The sequence below is a fragment of the Pleurodeles waltl genome, chromosome 3_1 (genome assembly GCF_031143425.1).
Source record: "Pleurodeles waltl isolate 20211129_DDA chromosome 3_1, aPleWal1.hap1.20221129, whole genome shotgun sequence".
Lineage (NCBI taxonomy): Eukaryota > Metazoa > Chordata > Amphibia > Caudata > Salamandridae > Pleurodeles > Pleurodeles waltl.
Genome location: NC_090440.1, coordinates 558,355,923 through 558,379,710, shown reverse-complemented (window position 1 = coordinate 558,379,710; position 23,788 = coordinate 558,355,923). Strand labels below are relative to the sequence as shown.

Below are 23,788 nucleotides of genomic sequence, written 5' to 3'. Positions count from 1 at the left end.
ATATTGTTCATTAGAGAAGAATGTATAGGTTTTGCAACAATTATTATATGATAGCCTTCAAAATGGCCTGAGTGCACATTCACCCTCACCTGCAGGCACTCCTTGTTTTGTTCCCAAAAACAAATCAAGAGCAGAGACAATAAAAATAAAAAAAATCTGAGAATTAAACCAGGTGAATATTAATGATCAATACCCATTGCCTCTAACAGGAGACATCCTGTCAGGGGAGCCTCCTTTTTTACTAAGTTGGATTTATGTAGAGCTTACGGTCTACTCTGTACAAGAAAGTGCAATGAGTGTGAGATAGCCTTTGAAACTCCATTACGGCTTTTTAAGTACAGAGTTGCGTTTAGACTCTGTATTGCTCACACGTTCTTCCAATGGTTCATTAACCATATGTTCTCAAACATTCTTGTTCTTAGATGACATAAGACCTTAGAGGACCATTGAGGAAGTGTACCACCATACTAAACAGTCTACAACATTATAATATTTGTTGTAGGCCACTAAAGTTTGAACTCAAAAAGTCTCGTACTGAATATCTTGGCAATTGCCTGAGTGAGTTTAATGGTCACTTCATGGACCCACAAAAGGATGCTGATATTGAAGGTTGGTCATCACCTACAAAACTCAATGCTTCCTAGGTTTAGCAAACATTTATTGTCAATTTATTAATGGCTTCACATAAAGTTCTTGTCTTATTAGAATGTCTACTTAAGAAGGGAAATTAGTGACAAGACTTCTTTTGGGACTAGACTCCTGACAACACAGATACTATATTCAGGCATCCTGATCCCTCAAGGCAATTTATCTCTGACACCGATAAAGCAGTGGGAGTAGTTTTATAACAACGGCAAACAGATGATGGTCTTAGACATCCAGTGTTTTATCTGTTTCATTTTTTGATTCCTGGAGAGCAAAAATATTTACTCCTAGAGAAAGGCATGTGGCTATACAGCATACCTGTGAGGAATCAAGACATCTTTTAATGGGTTCTTATCAGCCTTCTAAATCAGGACTGATCTCAGGTATTTACAAATCTTATAGAAGATGCAATGTCAAAATAGCTGTTAAACCCACTGGGCTTATTTCTTTTCCTTAAATATGTCTTCCGAGTGACCCATATGCCTAAATCTTGAAATGTGGTAGCCAATGCTCTATCTTGGTGCTGTTCTATTGAGGATGAGACCTAAGAAACAATCTTACTATAACTTAACAGAGTCATAGGACTATCACAAATCTTTCTAGAAAGAGTAAGAGATCTGCATGTTCAAATCAATCAAGAGAGTCTGGATAAAATATAATGCTATGATTTCAGAAATTTAGTATACAACAAAGTTCCTGAAATCACATGAATAATGCTGGCATAATGTAAATTCCTCCAGGGTCCAGTTTTATATAGCACTGTGCAACACATTTCAGTTACTTCAGAATGCCAGAAAGAAACTAGGAATTACGGGGTTTATAGTCCAATTGTTAGGAATATTTGCCTGCAATGTTCTGTTGTGACCCTTATCCTGTTCCAGATTCAGTCAACAGCAAGATTAAACAGCTCAATGTTCAGGGGATTCCCGAATCACATGATTGTTCAAGGAATTCCACAGCCTGCGGTTCTGAAGACCCAAGGATCAGCCTCTACCTTTTCAGTCGTTTGGAGGATTGTCGGTTAGGGTCTGCAGCTGCAGATAATAGGTTCCTGTTTGGGGGATAAAATAAGGTAATTTTCGACCTGCCCCAGTAAGTAGTATGCACTTTGCTGAACACAATGCGTGATGCCTCTTTTAGGGCTGCATTTGTGCGGTTGAGCTTATGGAGGTTGAATCTCCTTATGCAGGTTGAATCACAATCTGGCCAATTGATTTGGTAACCATTGCAATATGCTGCTTCGTTGCTTTGGGAGCTGTGTAGATGGTGTTACTATGGTCAAGACATACCATAACAATAACATTTATCAGCTCCATCCAGTCGTTGCTGTGAAGAAGTGCCTGGGATTTTCCAAAATAGGGAGAATTACAGGTTGACACTCTTGACCACAATGTTGGCTTGAGAAGCAAACAGAAGTTTGGAGTTGTAGAGTGCCCTCGGCTTGCGTTGCAGCCATGTGAAAAGAGTCATTCCAATGTTTGGTACATGGTGCAGACAAAAAAAGTCAGACTCTGTTCTAATAATCAGACTAAAGGTTTTCTACCATAAATGTAAAGGAAGGGCTTTTTAATCTAATTATACACAATGTGTAAGCAGGAGGTGATGTTCATGTGACCTGCTGGACTAGTTTTCAACCAGAAGTGGATTTAGGTGTTAGATTACATTTGGAATATTATTCTAGAGGCTGTGCCAGTGGCTGTACTTACATACACACAATAGTAGGCAGAAGATGATTACCCTTGGGTATCTCACATGACACCACACATGAGGAAGATGCACATCTTGAAGGAGCCTTACATCATAACAAAATACCAGTCCACCACCATGCTCAGAACCCAGCCTCCCTCCAATCTTTGATGTTGATTCTGCACTGAGCCATGCTGCTGTTTGCTTTGGTTAGCACTATGCAAGTGCCAGAATTATACACACAAAAACATATACACTGATCCATCTGTGTCTTTGGCTGTTCTTGGGGAGCAACAATTCGATCTGATCAAGGACAAATGTGGATAAAATTGCCCATATTTTAGCCTTTCTAGTGTCATACTGCAGCCCAACGTGTTGAAGGTGCAGAAAAGTCAAGAAGTGATTCAAGAGTTGTCTTGTCTTTGTCCCTAGAAAGAAGATGCTATCACTTAAGGTGGGTAGGATAGATTCAATGTCACCAAACCACTCTGTCCGCCTCATTAACCCACAGTACCTAAACCCTGATTAATGACTGTGAAAAAGACAGTTACATTTCATGCATTCTTGAACTTGCCTGGTATTCTATCTTTGCATGATTTTACTCAGATCGATTAGGTTTAAGAAAGGCAGATGCTACCCCATGAACGTTTAGGTCTTTTAGAGGTTTTTATTGAGTTGATGGTGTGTGTAAGAGTGTTGGTGATGACTTGGGAAGTACACAGTTAACATATTTGTGGTGTCTGCTGTGGGCAAGGGGAGAAATTGTTTTGGAAACGTGGCTCCAATAGGTTAATTATTTTTGCCTTGAGGGTCAGTTTTGAAGTGTCTGCCATCTTCAATTGTTTCAATCAGCAAAAGTATTTTGTAGCAGTGTTGTGAAGTGTTAGAAATGGGGTTTCTGGTTGGCTAGGGTAGGTACCTACGCCTGGCAGAACTCACCACTCTAATCAGGGCGAGAGAGTTACACACCCAAGATAACCCCTGCTCCCTCCCTTGATAGCTTGGCACGAGCAATCAGGCCTATCCCAGAGGTCATGTGTAAAGCGTTTGCACAACACACACATGTGATACAATAAATACACTACAAAGGAAACACAACAAGTTGTAGAAAAATAAACTGTATTGCATAAAACATCATTAGACCAAACACATGTATCAGTAATACACTGCTACTGAGGCAGTTGTTAGGACATCACACAGGTTACTAATACTCTGCAAAAATAGGCAGTAGTCAGATAAACAGATAGGTTATGGGCATTCTGCAACACAAGCAGTAGTCAGGTTATTACCACCATGAATGCAAATGTCATAATAAGCACATTGTCATGAATACCAATACATCCTCATTAATGCACATCCAAGAGCAACATTGTCATAAACACATTACTGCGCTAAGGTTACAATCCCTGAAACAGTATTTGCACATACACCCACCCACTGCATAACAGGCAGCTCCTGTAAAGATGTAGGTCACCCCAACATGGCAAGCATGACCAGTGGCATGAATCAGGTGATAAACCAGGCAGGAAGTGAAAGTACAACACTGACGGTATGACCCTGCACTCCTATTAGGATCAATGCAGTGTTTTCACTTGTGGGAACAGCTCAATAGTTGAGGTTTCTGTCCCATTCCGCGTTTAGCTGGAATAGTAAAAATGCCCCTGAGGGTATGCGACTCATCTGAGGAGTGGGAAAGGGGATCCCACACACCAGCTGGGCTCTGCCGCACACGAAAGAGGACAGGGGTGGCAGCTCTCTCCTGTACGGTGACCATCTTTTTCCAAAGGGGAATGAGGTAGTATTCTGGGGGAATCGGCCTGCTCCTCCCACGGGAGCCACACCCTCAGGGAATACTCCCTGGCTGGAGGTGTCCCCAGCAAGGGGATGGCAGGGGGGCCCTTGAAGGTGTAGCACAGTGGAGCTAGGGGGGGCGGTTACTGCTGGCTCTCTCTCAGACCGGGGCCTAGAACAACCCACATGGCAGCTGCGCATGTGCTGCAAATGGCACAACTGATGCCCTCTGGGGCCTCTGGGACCGCGTCACTCCTCCTTCGACCTAGCCGGCCTAGCCCAGGAAAACCCTCTGGTGCCTCAGGCCTCGAGCTGGCTTGTCTCCTTTCCTGGCCCAGGTCGCGGAGGTGAAAGCTCCCCCAAAGGAAGTGCCTGCTCGTGCCCCAGGGGCACAGTTTAGAGGTTGCTTGTCTGCGTTCTGCGATCCAGCTTCTCCCGACCCCTTCTGCGTCAGGGGAGCGGGTGCCACAACTGCAAGGACACTGGGGTGCCTTTTCTACGCCAAAGGTGAAGCGCTTGTCACATGTGGGGACCGGGGAGCCAGGAGCGCTCTACTTGCATTCCAATCTGTCCCAGGAGTCACCACAGCGCTTCTCACACGCTAGAAAATAAGACAGGCAAGCGCTCTTCATGCGCTTATTTTAAACAGGAGCAGGACACAGCGCTCTTTATGGCGCTTGGGGGAGGGGGGGGGACATATGGGCAGGCAAAAGTGGACTGCGAGGCCAGCACTCTACAGTCAGGTAGGGGCAATTCTTTCTGTCAGTCCAGCTATGCCAGACCAGTTCAAGTCAGGGAGCAGATCAGTACGGCAACAAGCAGGAACGTGATGAGTCCTTTGTGCAGTCCAGTAGCCCCTTTGACAGAGGTTCTGCCCCAGTTCCAAAAGTGCTCTATAATTGTGGAAGAAAACCCCCTGTACTTATACTCATTTTGCGCAGTCTCCACAAAAAGGGGAGAAGAGGTTCCAACCTGCACTAACAGGTTCCAGGTCTGTCTCCCTTCTCTCTTCCAGCACTGGCTCTAGACATCAGAATTGGTAAACAAGGCCTTTGTGTGAGGCCAGGACACAGCCTTTACAAATGCAGGTGAGCCCCGTCTCTCCCAGCCCAGGAAGATCATTCAATATGCAGATGCACTCTTGTGACTCCTCCACCCTCTCTGTGTACTGGCTGTGTGAAAGGTATGCACAAAGTCTAGCTGTCACTCTGCCCCAGACGTGGATTGGAGTCAAGCTGCAAAACACCGGAGTCATAAGCACAGAGAAATGCTTACTTTCCAAATGGTAATAAAAAAATTCACCTACACCAGTAAGCAGCACTTCTCATTACCATTACAACCATACTAAACATGCCTATGCTACCCCTCATTGATTAGACAATACCACTCAGACATATGTTAGGGTATTACCAATGCAGTCCTATGAGAGGCAGCACCCACCGTAGTGAGGAACCAAATAGGCTGTCCTTGAGGGTGGCTGCACCCTCTTTATGCCTCCTCCCTGTGGGGAGCGGCGCACATCCCTAATCCTATTGGGGGAATCCTCCAAACTCAAGATGGAGGATTTCTCAAGGCAGGGGTCACCTCAGCTCAGGATACCTTAGGGGCTATGCTGACTGGTGGGTGACTCTGTGGCGTGGGCTCTCATTATTCTAAATGAGACTACTGGATTTCTGGGTAGCAGGATCTATAACGGTGTGGGGGACTGAGTCTGACCCACGTGTAAAGAACTCTGTCACCCTAAATCCGGTTTTTGCTCCGGCTAACTAGCAGTGCCTCATTTCTCCCATGTGGAAGGAATGATTTGGCAGCCGAGCGCATGACATCTTTGGAACTTCTCAGGGAAGTCGTGGTTACTCAGATCCAAACCAACTCTCTTATTTCCAATATGATCTCATATACAAATGACAAAGACAGTATAAGTTTTATATTATGTTTTAATAAAACGACTGTATTTTAGATATTAAGGCGTGAGCCGCAATAACCAGAACGATACAACACAGTAGGATTGAAATAGTTACCAGGAGAGTAAAACATAAGAACAAAGCTATCATATTGTCTAACAGTTTCTACTCTCCCTCTGCTTGTTCTATTTAGAGCACAGCATGTTAAGCTTCTAGCTTGCCTATTAGAATCACTGTGGAGACATCAGCCCTCATACCTGAGCAAAGACCTGTGACCTTGGTTCAGCATCTGCAACGAGGCAGTCAGCGTCTAGTTGTGGTTCCCTGGTCGGAATCTCCATCTGCTTGTATTGGGACAAGGAAGTGATTTTATAACTAACATGTCATCGTGATCACAAAATGTCCCTACGCAGGAATGCCAAGTCTAAACTCTTACCACGTCTATCGGCAATGTACCAGACTGTATCCTTGACTGAAGCACAGAGTAAATATGTTATGGAGAACTCCAGTGCTGAAGTAGGCAAAACAGTGTGATATGAATAAAAAAACAACATCGTAGAACTGGCTATTTGAAAAATAACAGTACGAAGCCTAATAAAAAGCATGTAGAGCAAAGTGCACAGAGGCTCTAAGCTGTCAGCAAATGAATAAAATATATTCAGGGCAAAGTGCACAAAGGCCTAAAGCCTGAAGCTATAGCGCAATGAATACATAAAACTAACCACAATACACCCTCCCCTTGTCGGTAGCAAGTGGTTCCAATAATATAAAAGTATGCCCCAAATATAACCAATACCTAAAACAATTATTTCGACAAAGTGAGAAGACAACAAAGTCATAAATTTAGGTAACATGTGACCACAAAGCCAAATTCAATATAGTGTCAATTTCGTAAAAATCCAATCGTCAGATAGAAGCAATAGAACGCAGGAGTTCCTCCACTTCGATATATGTCAATATCGGAAGAATCTCATAAACTGCCTCACGAAGCAAGCGCATCCGTAGTGCACAAGTCTGGGAATGAGCCCTAATCGGGAACATCAACAGATCAGTATCGACCATTGGAGGGCGCTGCAATGAGAGACAGAGAGCCAGTGCATGTTCAAACGAGCACCAAAAGCACCGAAACACGGGTTGCACACAATCCAAAACCGGTCTGAATGACAGAGACCAGTCACACTCCAAATGTCCCAGGAGTGTCGCTCCAAAATGCTGCATCATGCGTTCACGACACAGCTGCGCTGACGGGAGCAGCAATACAGGATCTCGTTGTGACGGGACAGCCATTGCGAAAAAATAGCAACAACAGCAAGACTCCAGCCAATAAAGCCAAAGTAATCGGGAAACCCCCAAAAATGCTTCAGAAAATAGAATGTATAGCTGAAGGTATCAAACCGAATATGGAAGAGAAGGTGTGAGCGAAACCAACACCAACGACTTTGAAAAAATGTGCAATACCAGCAGTGCTGGATGCATTAAATATACGTCCCACAAGTTCACCGAAGTGATTCGGAAAGTTAGTATTCAAAAGGGACTGTATCTCCGCCGATGACCTTGCCACCTGAAGTGCGTAGGTCTCGCTAGCAGATGTAAGGGCCACATGCTTTTGAAACAATAAAGCTTTTAGCCGACTCAATTTGTCAAAATCAACCTTGGAAGTAGCAATATGAGGCCAGATGTCCGCTACCTCCCTAATTTGAGTGGGGGGAAACAACACATTCGCGCAGCACGTAACGGCCTTGTTGACAACGACGATGTAAACTATTCCGGCACAGCAGCGTTCGCTGTTAAGAACAATATAACTGCCGTTAGAAAGCACCTGGAAAGTGTTTTTAATAACCGGGACTGGAACTCCCTTCAGATAACAAGGTAAGTTAGCAATCGAAGCGTTACACGCCCCGTGCAAGGACAGCTGTTTACAAACCATTGAATGGCTGACAGAAGCTTCGCATTCGCTGCCGCTAAGAAAAACCTCCTTCAAACCATTAACACATCTGTACTGAAAGGGAAGGTCCCACACCTCGTGTATGTAACTGTCTCCCAATAGTTCATATCTTCCCACCGGAATGTGCTTCAAACACGAAGTAGATTGCAAAGTAGAGATAGGCAAATTAATAACCCCATGAATCAACCATTCAGCTGACGGAATCTCAGCTACCGTGAAAGGCAGTTTCTCTAATTTCTCAGTATTTAACATAACATATGTCGCTTCCTTTTTAGCCATCAGTTGTTGTTGACGAGTCAAATTAAAAGAGATAAAGATCTCTCTGGCACGAACGTGCTGCCATGGAACGCGACCCGCCTTCAAGGTCTGAAGAGTCCAACCTAGCTGCATGATGGACCGCGTCTGACTCTGCCCATGATATAAAGAAGACATGTCCGATTTAATAATGTCAATGGCAGAGGAAACAATGCTGTCAATCGTGTAAACACTGTCAGAAAGGGTATGCATGCCATTATCAACAACAGACAAAGGGCCTCATTCTCACCCTGGCGGTAATTACCGCCAGGGCGGAGGTCGGCGGTAGCACCGCCAACAGGCTGGCGGTGCTCCGCCGGGCATTCTGACCGCGGCGGTACAGCCGCGGCCAGAAGCGGAAAGCCGGCGGGCTACCGCCGACTTTCTGCTGCCCGTCTGAATCCTCCATGGCGGCGGAGCGCGCTCCGCCGCCATGGGGATTCAGACACCCCCTACCGCCATCCTGTTCATGGCGGCTCTCCCGCCATGAACAGGATGGCGGTAGGGGGTGCCGCGGGGCCCCTGGGGGCCCCTGCCGTGCCCATGCCAATGGCATGGGCACGGCAGGGGCCCCCGTAAGAGGGCCCCAAAAAGTATTTCAGTGTCTGCCCAGCAGACACTGAAATACGCGACGGGTGCAACTGCACCCGTCGCACCTTCCCACTCCGCCGGCTCAATTCTGAGCCGGCATCCTAGTGGGAAGGTTGATTTGCCCTGGGCTGGCGGGCGGCCTTTTGGCGGCCGCCCGCCAGCCCAGGGCAAATGTCAGAATCACCGCCGCAGGTGTTCCGACGGCGGTACCTTGGCGGACGGCCTCCGCCGTCCGCCAAGGTCAGAATGACCGCCAAAGTCTGCATCAGATTTTCTTGATCAATCTGCCTCAACCGGGCTGCAGCCTCCTGTTGTGAAAGCTTCCAAATCTCATTATAAACCTCGTATAAGAACCTTTTCTTTCATGGTACTTTGGGACCTGACAAAAAATCTTGTAAATCAGTATCATTAGACAGTAACGTGAGATGTGACTTAACTGCATCCAGCGTGGATGACTTCAACTATTGCTGACAAAGCTTCCCCACACTGTATGTAGTTATAATATCAGCATGTTCTGGTGAAATGTAACGAGGGTCTGCCCTACTAGTCCTGAACCCCCCTGAAGAGGTGACAAAACGTTGATGACACATATTAGTGTCCACAGGCCATAATAACCACCCGCCTGGATGTAACGATGAAGTGTTAAGCGTACCATTCTGGACCCAATGTGTAAAGTCACTAAAAGTAGCATTCACATAGTGCTGCCAATTTTTTAATTTAGAAGGGACAGGTATACTAGGCAAAGTCAACTCCCTAATTGTCGCTAAGCCCAAACAGCTAGTCTGTTGTACTGTGTCATTGAGGAAAATCATCTGCACAGGGATAATGCATGCTCTAAATAGCGTGTCCCTGCCTTGCATGTGCCAATTTTTCGAACCCCAAACACTTTTCAAGTCAACAGTTTTAAACCAGTATTCATATCCCTCGACTGAAAGTTTAGATACAAACAAATTGGAATACAGTAATTTAGTATCGGTCAATAACATTTGCTTATTAGAATACGGTGCAACTTTAAAATAGTAGGACTTAGCATTTCGTTGATCATGCCCAGAAAAATATGCAAATTTATCATAATACGTTTTCGAACTCCCTTGTGGAGGAGTCGAGCAATGTTCCCATTGCACATAATTAAACATGGGCTTAGGGCTACTAGCTTTATGAATAAAGTGGTGTCCATAATAGTTGTAACAAAACATGTCACCATGATTATCTCTAAACTGATCGTCATAGACAGTATAATATTGCAAATCCGTTAGCATAGAATCTACTGTCCTCACATCCCAATCATCAGAAACAATGCCAGGTATAACAATATCATTCATTGATAATTTGAGGACATACGGTATTTGAATCAATTCAGTGGGACCATATATATCAAACATTACTTTATCCCACACAATTCCATCCGGAACTGGTATAGCAGAAATGTTTACTGTGGACAAGTCTCTTCGAACCATATGAGACGAAAAATGCGGTTTTAACACAGTCTCCACGTGCTCAATGTCAGATCGATCAGGAAGAAAATGACCATGTATGATCAGAAAAAAAGTAACCACAAATCCCAACCATAATAAAATAGTCATCACGGCCAAAAACAGCCAAAAATAGTTCCAAGGAAAAACAAAATATGTGCGTTTAAGCCAACCCAGCAGCCGTCGTGGACCGTGGACAGAAGACATCGAGGACGAGGAGCCGGACACATCATTATCAGCGTCGTTGAAGCAGCCAGAAGCAGTTCTAGCAAAAGGTGCAACTGTGAACAAAGAAGCAGATGGAGGCTCTCGCCGTGGCACGCTATAAACCACATGTTCAGAAACGTCAGTAGAACGTACAGCAATTTGATCACAAGATTCCATATTAATCGCCGTCGGTGGAACAATCGCAAGATCATCATCCACCCTCCCCAAGCTCGGAGAGGAAACAGTGTCGGTGAAAATCACCTGCAGCGGGACTTCCTCCCCAGTAGTGAGAGGGATTCCGGAACTACTGGGTGTCCCTCTTGGTCTGCTGTGCAGAATCGGCCACATGTTGTAACTTGACATTATCAATGGAAACAAAGCGATTTCCTTTGGCCCCTCGCAGCGGCGGTAAAATCACAGTTCTCGTGCCGCTCACCCCCAACACAGAGACAGGTTCTCGATAAGAAGGACCAAATTCTTTTTTAACTGCGACCTTTTCACGCACTAGATCCCCAATCCTGGGTATCCAACCAGTAGGTGTTACTGGCTCATCCTTAATTCCTGAGGAGGCAGCACTGGCAGAAGAGTTATCTTCACGGAATTGTTGTAAATCCTGCAAAACAGTGACACGATCATTTATGTCAAAGGGCGTATCTGCCGCCTCCACACCAGGACCATCTAGATCAGGAACATACATTTGTGTACCAAACAGGCACTCATATGAAGTACGACCCCCCAGTGACCTTCTAGGCAAGTTATTAAGTGCTCTCTGTACTCCATATAGGTGGGCTAGCCAACCACGACCCGTACCTATAACTCTGGCCGTTAAGGACTGCTTTAAATCATGATTTAAACGCTGCACGACAGAATTTCCCTCGGGATGAAATGGAGACAAGAATTGGAGTTGGACCCCCAACGAAGCCATGGTGTCCCTGAATGCCTTAGAGGCAAAAGCAGGGCCCTGGTCCGAATGAAAAGCCGCAACTGCAAATATATCGACAAAGATGCGCAAATCTTTAATAACAGTTCGAGCGTCAGCCGAGCGTTGTGGCCATACCCATACAAATCTGGAGCACGAATCTACAGCAACCAATATATATTTGTATGCACTATCTGGTGTCAGCGGACCACAATGATCCAAGTACACACACTGTAATGGTTTATTGGAAATCAGAAGGGGCGTCTGCTGCGGTCGTCTAGCCGACGATGCTTTAATTTGTTGACAAACGTCACAACAAAGAACATATTGCTTCGTCTCCTTATAGAGACCAGGCCACCAGTAACGAGCCTGCAAAAGTGAAATCGTGGCAGCCACCCCAGCATGTGCAGAAGCCACCCCCTCATGTGCTGCAGAAATTAATCGAGGTCTCTCAATGTTATTGGGAATTTCACGTACACCAATGCCTGGAATTGTAACAGTAGCATTCAGCGCACCATTCAAGCAGTAACTATATTTTGAAGGAAATCCTTTAGGAAAGGGCGTGCCAGCAGCCGTAGCCTTTATGGCAGCCGAAATTTCTGTGTCTGGTTTGGAACTCGAACGAGTCACTGCGGCCACAGTGGCGACAGCCACTGCCGATTTCGCGGCTTCATCAGCCAAAGTATTCCCAGCAACATGTATTCCAACGCGCTGGTGTCCAAGTGTAAGCACAACATGGACTTTAGGAAGCGTTTCCTTCAGATTCGCAACCTTACCCCACAACATTTTATGTTTAATGGTGTTGCCTTTAGAATCTCTGAACCCATTCATCTTCCAATAGTGTAGATATTCGTTGAAAGACTGCACACAGTAGTAGGAGTCACAGACCAGCAAGGTTAAAAGCGCCGGATCCGCGTGCTCCAACGCTAACAATAGAGCTTTGAGCTCAGCCAGCTGTGCCGTGCAATCTCCAAAGGTTTTAGTATAAGTATGTCAGGGCAGAACACTTCCCCCTCCATAGTGCCGCTCACCACCGCACATGCAGCAGAATACTGTTGTTTAGTTCCAACCGCTGGTTGCGCAGAGCCATCGGTATACATGACCACTTGATATTGGTCAATAGGCAACGTACCAGCAGGAACAGGGTATTCCATTTCATATTGAAGAAATTCTTGAGTCTGCAGTTTAGGGTCAAATACATAATCTACATCAGTGGCTGTCAAAGACGTAGCCCATTGTATCCATCGCGGGTGTAAAGCTTTCGAATTAGGAACACTCGCTTTTGTAACAGCCTCTAAGGCCGGAATCGGGGAAACGACAACGATGCGTTGACCCTGGGCCAGCGGTCTTTCTTTAATAACAGCCATCTGTACTGCAGTGAGAATTTTCTCAGTTTGTGCAAAACGTTGCTCTGCAGCAGAATACAAGTGAGACTTGTATGCAATCGGGACTGTCTCCCCTTCATTAAAGGTGACATAAGTAAACCCAACAGCCCTAGGTATCACCCTGATGACTAAATGTGTCTTATTGTCCCGTGTGTGTAAGTGTTTAACTGCTAAGAGATCACTCTGTAACTCTCGCAGTATGTGTGTGTGTTCAATCGTCCAAAATCTACTCGAAAAATTCGGGCGAATCAACTCATATAAGGGCTTTATACGCGTCGCATATTCAGGAATGTAAGTTCTGCCAAAATTCAGAAACCCCAACAATGACTGGAGCTTCCGAACCGTATTAGGAGGCTACAATAAAGCACATTTCTCCAAAAAATGTGGCGCTAGGCTCTTGCCCTCACTCGACAACTCATATCCCAGGAAAATGACGCTGAGGAAGGCAATCTTTGATTTCTTAAAATTAAACTTATAGCCAATATCAGCAAACCCCACAACAATGCGCGATACACGCCTTAGATGTTGCAGAATCTCATCATCTGTCAGATACATGTCATCAACATATGATAATGCTTCAGGGTCGAACTCATGCAGCATTTCAGTTACACGAGCCGAAAACAGTCCTGGGCTATTCTTATACCCCTGAGGCAAACGACAAAAAAAATTCTGAGAGCCAAACGCACTGAAACAGGTATAGTCCCGACTCTCGGGCGCTATATTCTGGCAGAAAAATCCATTCGAGATATCCAATGTTGTCTTGTATTTTTTACGCACTATATTATTCATAAGCGCTGCGCTGTGTGAATTTTGTATTGCATATGTGCGTGTATGACTATTCAAATGTCTATAATCCACCACTATCCTATATGAATGGTCCGGTTTAGCAACTGGAAACAAGGGATTATTCATCGGCGAGACACAGGGCTCAATTACACCCTGATACTCCAATTGTGTAAGAATATTTCTAACCGATGCCCTTGCTTCAAATTTGATAGGATACTGCGGTTGTGGCTGAGGTTCGCCCTTTATTGGAATTACATGATAAGGTGATTGTCTGTCCCACCCCACATTATTTCTATACAAGGCGGGAGCTTGTTCTAGAGCCCATGATTTACTATAGGACTCCGCGAGTTCTCTCGGAACAAGTGGTGAGAAGGAAGGTGTAATAACCTCCTCCCCAACCGGACAGTCGCGAACAAAGTCAGGTGGCCAATCTTGTTCGGCCAGCAGAACATCATATGATTTTACCACATGGTCCCAAAAAATTGCGTTTATAATACGGTCAATGTCCCCTTCCAATCGCAGAGTCACTTCATATACTCTATCAGGATCAGAGACTCGCATATCCGCTGTCTCGACTTCTATGAAGTCATCAGTTGCTTTCACCTCCAGATGCTCTAGAAGACTCCGGCGAACTATTGTGACCTCTGCCGCGCTGTCTAACAGTGCTAACGCCCATGTCTTGTTCGTCAAGAGAACTCTCTTCTTGAGCGGCATGTCTGACTGAGACAGCTGCCACTTTCTTCTTTTTAAATTGCTGTTTCTGTTGCAGCGGTTTCTCTTCTTGTTTAATAGAAACCTCCGCTGAGCGTTGTGAATCCTGTCTCGGTTTCACGTACTCCGTCCTCCGCTCTGACCGCCCACCTCTCTCACTTCTCTTTTCCGAGGAGTCCTGAAAGGAACGAGATTGGCGTGTATCAGTATATTGATATCTATCAGGCGTCTTCAAAGTATCCCTATTCCTGAGATTATACTTATTCTGTGGGGTCTCCGGTTGCGGAGACTGCCCACCATCTTTCTTAGGTGTTTGCTGTTTCTTTTCCCAGCGCTTTTTCGAACCCTCAGGTTGTTGCTGTTTAGCATTGTCTTTATTATTTTTACCCTGTAACTGGGGTTTTTGTGGTCTAGCCCCCAGGCTATCACGACCAATACTAGAATATGTTTCCGCTATTATTCTCGGAAGCTCCCGCTCCTGATTAAGCAGCGGAACATCCCGAAGACGCATTTGCACTGCTAGTGCTACTGCCTCTCCTTTGAGATTACTCAAAATAATAGAAGAAACTGTGGCAAAATTGCCCAGCAACTGCATGCCCAAATCCAAGGCAGGGGCAGCCCCATATTCATCCTGAATCTATTTAAGTACGTCCGGTAAATTAGCTAATGTCGGTGTACCGTGTGCCGTAGTGTAGAGCGCGGCAAATACCGTGCCCCAGGTATTACAAAGGTACGGAGGAACCATCCCGTACGGCAAACACATCGTCAAAATTCTATGTTTATCCTGAGGTCCCGTATGGGGAAATACTGCTTCCAGCGTATTAATTTTTTGCGCCAGCCAAAATGGAGTCTCCTCTCGTTTAGCCGGCACTTTACCCATTACCGAGTGCACAGTGGCCGGATTAATACCCGGAACCACAGCCTGTGGGTGCGCTGGAGCAGCACGCGCTGCATTCGTATTTAGTGTCTGCATGACAAACTGAACTAATCGTCTATATGTAGCCGTTAATTCTGTATATAAACGACGAACTTCAACCACTGCCAATTGAGCAACCGCAGGACGTGGTGTATATGTAGCCAATAAAGGCCAGGTAGGACCATCATTACTCAGTGGACCTAACCTAACTTGTGCTACTGGGTGTGGGAGGGCGCCATCAAGCCAATTATGGTGTTCTTGATAAGATAGAGGTATTTCTAAATAAGCGTAAGCCCTGTATTGTCCAGGGACATTCGCAACTGTGTATTCGTGAAAAGTATTTGTTCCCCCATCCACTGCTGGAAATCCGACCCAAGAATAAAAAAGTTCCGTTCTATAGGCTGCATGGGCGTCCACCACAAAAGTGACTGGACCCCCCTGGACTGTCAGTCCATGTGTCAACAGATGTCCAGTGAGCGGGTGACGCATATTAATTGCTATATTCACTACATTAGGATTCGCCATTTTTTATCAAAAATAGCTTCAGGTCAGAGAAGGCACACCAATATCGGGGTTTTCCTTTTCAAAGTTCAAGCTTGAACAACCAACCACTAAGCAACAGGAAGCACCTATGCCGTGGCGGCGGAAACCCTCAGCCCCACGGACGTCTCCATATACGGAACCGAGGAGTCAAAATATATATGAGACCAAGAGAGTCAGTCGTACCTAATCATTAGAGCCAGACCAAACGTTGGCGGCGCCATGTCGCGTGGGCTCTCATTATTCTAAATGAGACTACTGGATTTCTGGGTAGCAGGATCTATAACGGTGTGGGGGACTGAGTCTGACCCACGTGTAAAGAACTCTGTCACCCTAAATCCGGTTTTTGCTCCGGCTAACTAGCAGTGCCTCATTTCTCCCATGTGGAAGGAATGATTTGGCAGCCGAGCGCATGACATCTTTGGAACTTCTCAGGGAAGTCGTGGTTACTCAGATCCAAACCAACTCTCTTATTTCCAATATGATCTCATATACAAATGACAAAGACAGTATAAGTTTTATATTATGTTTTAATAAAACGACTGTATTTTAGATATTAAGGCGTGAGCCGCAATAACCAGAACGATACAACACAGTAGGATTGAAATAGTTACCAGGAGAGTAAAACATAAGAACAAAGCTATCATATTGTCTAACAGTTTCTACTCTCCCTCTGCTTGTTCTATTTAGAGCACAGCATGTTAAGCTTCTAGCTTGCCTATTAGAATCACTGTGGAGACATCAGCCCTCATACCTGAGCAAAGACCTGTGACCTTGGTTCAGCATCTGCAACGAGGCAGTCAGCGTCTAGTTGTGGTTCCCGGGTCGGAATCTCCCTCTGCTTTTATTGGGACAAGGAAGTGATTTTATAACTAACATGTCATCGTGATCACAAAATGTCCCTACGCAGGAATGCCAAGTCTAAACTCTTACCACGTCTATCGGCAATGTACCAGACTGTATCCTTGACTGAAGCACAGAGTAAATATGTTATGGAGAACTCCAGTGCTGAAGTAGGCAAAACAGTGTGATATGAATAAAAAAACAACACCGTAGAACTGGCTATTTGAAAAATAACAGTACGAAGCCTAATAAAAAGCATGTAGAGCAAAGTGCACAGAGGCTCTAAGCTGTCAGCAAATGAATAAAATATATTCAGGGCAAAGTGCACAAAGGCCTAAAGCCTGAAGCTAAAGCGCAATGAATACGTAAAACTAACCACACTACAACTCCTCCTTGTTTTTCTCACTATCTCCTCCAGACTTGCCGCCAAAAGTGGGGGCAGTGGCCGGAGGGGTGGGAATCTCCACTAGCTGGGATGCCCTGGGGCACTGTAACAAAAGGGATGAGCCTTTGAGGCTCACCGCCAGGTGTTACAGTTTCTGCAGGGGGAGGTGAGAAGCACCTCCACCCAGTACATGCTTTGTTCCTGGCCACAGAGTGACAAAGGCACTCTCCCCATGTGGCCAGCAACATGTCTGGTGTGTGGCAGGCTGGCAGAAACTGGGTCAGCCTACACAAGAAGTCGGGTAGGTATTCAGGGGGCATCTCTAAGATGCCCTCTGGGTGTGTGTTACAATAAATTGCACACTTCCCAGTTTTCAGTGTAGCCAATATGGAACTGTGGAGTTCATGTTTGACAAACTCCCAGACCATATACTCTTATGGCTACCCTGTACTTACAATGTCTAAGGTTTTGCTTAGACACTGTAGGGGCATAGTGCTCATGCACTTATGCCCTCACCTGTGGTATAGTGCACCCTGTCTTAGGGTTGTAAGGCCTGCCAGAGGGGTGACTTACCTATGCCACAGGCAGTGTGAGGTTGGCATGGCACTCTGATGGGAGTGCCATGTCGACTTAGTCATTTTCTCTGCACCAGCACACACAAGCTGAGAGGCAGTGTGCATGTGCTGAGTGAGGGGTCCCCAGGGTGGCATAAGACATGCTGCACCCCTTTGAGACCTTCTCTGGCATCAGAGCCCTTGGTACCAGTTACAAGGGACTTACCTGAGTGCCAGGGTTGTGCCAATTGTGGAGACAAAGGTACAGTTTAGGGAAAGAACACTGGTGCTGGGGCCTGGTTAGCAGGGTCCCAGCACACTTTCAAATCATAACTTAGCATCAGCAAAGGCAAAATGCTAGGAGGTAACCATGCCAATGAGGCATTTCCTTACAGACTGGCAAATGTAAGTTCATCTATCTCCAATCTGTACCACTTGTCAGTAAGTTTGATGCTCAGCTATGGTCGAATTGTTCTTAGCATTCTTTGTTGAGCAGTTGTTAGATTGTGGTAAAAGGTTTGCAGGAAGGATTCAGGGTCTTTAGGCTTCATGGGGTTAGCATTGACAGCACACCTCCTATACAGGCAAACAGGCTTATGACCAACATCCTTTTCAACCATGCCCTATAAAAGGGTACCCAGGAACCTGATGAAAATCATATCACATCATGACCTCATCAATGCTATAAAGTGCTATACTAATGTTGCAATGCAAGGTAATACAATAGAATAAGTTGCCTCAACTCCTCTGAGCATGATGGAGGTGGGCAGTTTGTTGCTCCTGAAGGAATGAAGCAGTATATCTGGTGTGACATGCAGAGGTTAAGAAAAATATCTGTAGCATCACAGATCTGTTGGAGTCCTTTTTTCAAGATGTGTGCAAAGTTTAAGTGAAGCCTGTGTCCCAATATGTGTTAAACTGTTCACCCTCTGGTTGAAGGCCAGAACCTTAGTGATTTACAATGTGATCCCACAGTCTGATGTTCTCATGATCAGCATTTTCTTGGTATGCAAATGGTAGGCGAGTCATTTGTTCATCCAGGAGTTTATTTATTTTCAATATTTGTAAATATTCCCGAGATGCCCTGGCACTAGAAACCTGAAGAAGCTACAGTGCCCCATGCTAGTTGGCAAGACTATAGCTGAAGGAGTCATATTTTTTAAGTTTTTCTAAAAGTCATGCACTTAGTCATCTAACAGAAAGTGTTAGGTAATGAATTTCAGAGGTTGGTGACCTGTGAACCTGGTATATGTTCTTAATCTTAGGTCCCACTAAGAATGAATGGCGGGTTATAGCCTTGAGATCCTGTTCACGTAAATTAGTTATTAGGGTTGATTTTGTAGTAGGATGCTTGCTATGTGCTTTAATTATGTCTAATGTTGGGCAGTTCAGTGTGAGTCAACTTGGCAGCATAAAATAGAGCTACCCTGCCACTTTGCTTAGCATTTGTAGATCATTTTGTGTCATTGTGAAAGAAGGTTATGAAATGGTCATCAAACAGACGTTAGGCTCACCAATAAACAATTTATTTTATAAAGAAAGTTAAGAGTATTCATAATGTATTTCAGGGCATAGTGAAAGACCATATTTTAAGTGCTGTCCATCTTCCATTTTGAAGAGTGCTTGAGTAGGGCATAGAGATGTGGTTAAGGATCTTAGGATTCTTTGCCTAGTTGAACATAGTTGCCTTAATGGCATTTGGTGGTGCATGGAGGTTGTTGCTGTTGGGTTTGGGTCAAAGGGGCCTACGCCGCTGTTGTTCTCTGACAATGTAGATTTAGTAGTGGAAGAAGGGAGCAGTGGGGCATTGGTCATGTGTGGTAGAGTTCAAGTGGATTAGACGTGGGTCCTGGAACTGTATCAACGTTTTCCTTGGACCTTTTTCAGGTTGGGGATACTGTGTTTACCAGTATGAATTGATACCTCAATTAGGCTAACTAATAATTTATTTGCAAGCATTAAACACACACAAATGCAACCTGACACTCAGGACACAAAAGGATAACCTAAAAATATATTTTGAACCCTCACCAGGATACTTCCTTCCTGGATTTGATCAGGCAGTAGTCATACCACAGTACAGTTACGACACTTCCGCTACAAACAAGCATTGGAAGAATGCAACATACACGAGCCACAAGTGATCTATCAGAAACAATACATGTGACAGGCGAGCATTAGCTAGCACACGGCATCTACATGGACAAAAAACCCAACCTCCGGGCAGAAAGACAACCCACACGGGTGATTATTAAAAGGTCGCCAAGACCCATTCCTTCTTATTTAACATTGCCATTAGCGTAATCTCCATTCACCCTCCAAACAAAACTCTATACCAAATGTGACTCTCAAATAATTTCCCCGTCACTAGGATTCCTCTACTAAAGGAATCACATCTCCTAGCCACAGTCTGCTCCAGTGCCAAGAGGTCAAGTAATTGGGGAGAGCTGGGGTCTCTAAACACCCAGTAACATAACATCAACAGATGCTTTTGTCAGGCTTGGTCTATAACTTCATCTCCCCTGCCTATACTTAGCAATTATACCTTCATGTTCTCATCTACTCTCTAATTCTATAGCTCCTATCGAGTATCACTTTCACTTGGCAGCAGGCAACCGCGCTCTATAAATGTATATCATAATGATAGCAAACAAGTAAATGAAAAACACTTTTGAGGGAAGCGCTATTATTCTAAAATGGTATCATTATTAATAAAAACGAGATTGAATGCTGTACTTACACTACATTTAAGTGCATAGTCATGTAAGAATTTAGATATTGTGAATGTTGGTGAAAATTAGGATGATCATTTTCGGAGTGCTTATCCATTAAACATGCAGTGCTTGATTTAGAATTCCTGACTTTATAGTCAAAAAAGCTGCAAGTGTTGGGCAGGTAGTGTAATTACCCTATGTAGGTTTTCTTACCATAATATTTCACAAGGAACTAGGTGAGTTCAAGATATTACTGTTACTCTCAACAAAATTACCTATGGAGCAAAGGTCCGATTAACCTGGGGCCTGTGTGTGTTAGTATCTACCATTCTAGAAGATGAAACATTTGTTGATCATTGGTGTCCTGTTTTTGTTAGTTTAGGTTCGACTTTTTGATGTGTGGCAAGCACCTAAAGTCTTGACTCAGTTCTGCCTATTGGTCTCTGTACTCAGTTCATGCTAGTCTAAGCTCAGCTCTACCTGGTGCATCTAACCATTCATTATCGGCTGGTCTTCCTCAGTGCCTAGTGCCTAGTGAGTGCCAGTCTTTATTCGGCTCTCACTGCCAAGTACTATCAGGTTTATGCTTAGCTCTTACTGGTATGTTTCTATTCCCAGTTCAGTTCCTCCCAGTCTGGAAGGAATTCACCGAGTCCCACTGGTCTCAGCTCAGCTAGTCTAGGCTCTACCAGTCTAGGCTCAGCTCTCCCTGGCACATCTCTATATCTGACAGACATAGTTCAATTCACTCTGTTGCATCTTTCTGGTGTTCTGGTCTAGCCAAGCATAGGTTCACATCTACATGGTGACCCTGTTCAGCTCCACTTGTGTGTTTCATACTAAGTACATGTCTGTACAGACTTTGTTCTGTCTGCTTCCTAAATACCGTCTAGGCACAGCTATTTCTGGCACATCTATATAGCTATCAAGTGGCTTTCTGAGGTTGGTTCCCCCCTGGGTATCTTATTGCCAGTACCTGCCAGCCCATACCAAGCTCTTCCTGGTGTGTGTTTGTATCCGATGACTGCTAATGAATAGACATCTCTCTCTGGTGCATTGTGAAATCCAGCGCCCGACAGTCTACAAATGTTTCTCTCTGGTGCAATTCTGCTCTGTACACAGTCCTTATCATTCTAGGTTTATAGTTTCCAGGAATGCCAGGTCACCCAGAGGACTAGAAAAGTCATCAAATTGCCACTAGATAATTCAATAAAGTTACTAGACCAACCATGCCTCCACCCGACCTAGCTTTCTTAAGGTATGAATAAAATATAGATTGTAATTATGCTATTTATTTTAAATGTCAACATTTCTGCAGTTAGCCAGGGTGAGGGGGATCAGTACACTAATGATTCCACTTCCATGATCCGAGAATGACCCCCAAGAATACAGGTTGAATCCCAGCAAATGCACTCAGCCTTGACAAAAGAAGTATCATGGAGTTGCGTTACAAATATCTGTTATATGTCAACAGTACCAAGCGATCCCACAGGTGGACATTAACTCTAAAAATATGCCTGTTATATGTTTTTAAATGTACTTCAATGATGCAACAGGACATAAATCAGATAAGGTGCTTCTCGTGTGAGTGACTTTGGACCATCTCTATCGCTGTTTGAGAAGCAGCACATTTGGGTTTTCAGAGGTGAGCATAACATGACTGTGTCCAGCACTATTAATCTTTCAGTTTGAACCAGCCCTACCAGCCCTTTAGACGCAAATATGAGAGGTGATCCTGGTATGTGACTGATTATTCCTCAGTCCTGTTAGCCTGCCACTGTTAAGGTGAAGAAATGATAAGCTCTGCTCTAGCTCCGCGTGTCTTTCAGAAATTATTCTGATAGTTGAGTGAAGTGTAAGTAGGCTGTGCCATACTATGAGAAATACCTTTAACAAGTTCAGCTTTTTAGGCAGCAGAAATTTGTTTTCTGCCATCTGTAATTTTGATTTTTCATTTATATGTGAGGGCTCCAAAGTGTCAATATGTGATGTACTCTATGCTAGTAAGCCATAATGGTCTGCTGTATTGCACTAAACTAAGCAGATATGTGATTGACAGCTCCCTATGCCTATCAACGTTTTAGAGGCAGGTTAGGGATGTAATCCAAATCATGGTATAAGACAAGTCAACCAAGTATGGTTAATGTAAGCACAAAGCTACTGCAAGTATCTACAAATGACAACTGAGGCAAACAACCAACACATACGTAAGAGGGCAGGGAACTTGCACTCAAATGTTCCAAGTCAGCAGAATTTCTTGAAGTTCAAAGGAATACTATAATTGTCAAAATTATTTACTAGCTGCTTAGCGCAAATAAAATGATCAAACCATTCAATCTCAATAAATTGTAGTTGTCATTTCGAGTAGAAGAAGAGACATTTCTAAGAATTTGGGCTTTGTTCCCCTTGGTGCATCTCTAAACCCATTACCTGTCAGGCTGAAATGGGAACTTCATAAAGTTCATATTATGATAGGAACAGGTCAGATCTTCTTCATCCATCCCCTCCAGCCGGGTCATAGAGCTAGTACCTGAAGATCTCTGGACCAGCAGCTGATCTGGATACTGTCTGTACACACAAGAGAAAATGGCACTTGTCATGCTCTTCTGATAGTTTCATTGAAGCTTCTAAATGCAGGTCAAATAATACTAATGATATTAATACACAACCATGTATAGATTCCAATTAATAGGTCGCAATATCCTCACTCACAGGCTGACATTCACAGACTGCACTAACCATGTGGTTAGGTCACATACTCTGAACAACTGCCATACTGCCCACACACCACAGGAAACAATGCCCCTAGATGCAGCATATTTAGGACCTAGGAAGAAAGTAAACTTCTGACCCACCTGAAGTAGACATTCAAATTTAGAGCAAGGACATTATCTGAGCAATCAGTTATCACTGCCATGCTAAGGTCGCGAGACACCTTTAATGCAGCAAGAGGTGGCCCCGAATTCTTCTCCTCAGGTTTGAGTCCTTGGCAAAGGGCCAGATCAACCTGTGCCAGAAGCATTCCATCTACAGGATCAAAGACATCTTTGCAACACAAGTTAAGGAAAGAGTACTAGACATTTATTTTGACAAGAGGGTATACAGCTGCCAAACTGGTGTGATTTCTGACTGCTTGTCTTGTGTGCAAGACAAGCAGACACAAGTTACAGTGATTAAAGATGGTGGAAGAAGAAAAACAGACTTGTGAACAACTACTTCAAGCCCAGCAACTCTAAAGAAATGTTCACAAAGCTTAGATACTGATACCACACTGAGAAGTCAGGTGGGATTTGTGGTGGGTAGTTGTTTTCCTTAAGTTGCCCATCCAGCCTTTCATTTTTATCTACTTCTCACAGGTCCTTAGTTATCTATGTAGTTGTTAACTCAAGAGCAGGATCCTGTGAACTGCCTCTGCGCTGGCTTACAAGCCATCCAAATTAGAACAAAAATCAAAGTGTAAAGGTATGTGTGGAGGGTTACACCCCACTTGAATGTACTTA

At 44.5% G+C, this 23,788-nt stretch overlaps 1 protein-coding gene across 4 annotated transcripts in view; it reads right to left on the bottom strand.

The window, feature by feature from the left end:
* Positions 1–23,788, bottom strand: part of SPG11 (SPG11 vesicle trafficking associated, spatacsin) — a 579,875-nt gene that overhangs the window by 523,386 nt on the left and 32,701 nt on the right. For 3 of the 4 annotated variants that reach the window (XM_069222954.1, XM_069222953.1, XM_069222955.1), the window contains exons 5-6: positions 23,144–23,333; positions 22,719–22,856 (exon numbers count right to left, since the gene is read on the bottom strand). In XM_069222954.1, the coding sequence (XP_069079055.1) occupies positions 22,719–22,856; positions 23,144–23,333 (328 nt within the window). The remainder of the gene's footprint in view (positions 1–22,718; positions 22,857–23,143; positions 23,334–23,788) is intronic. The other variant, XM_069222956.1, reaches the window with a different exon arrangement.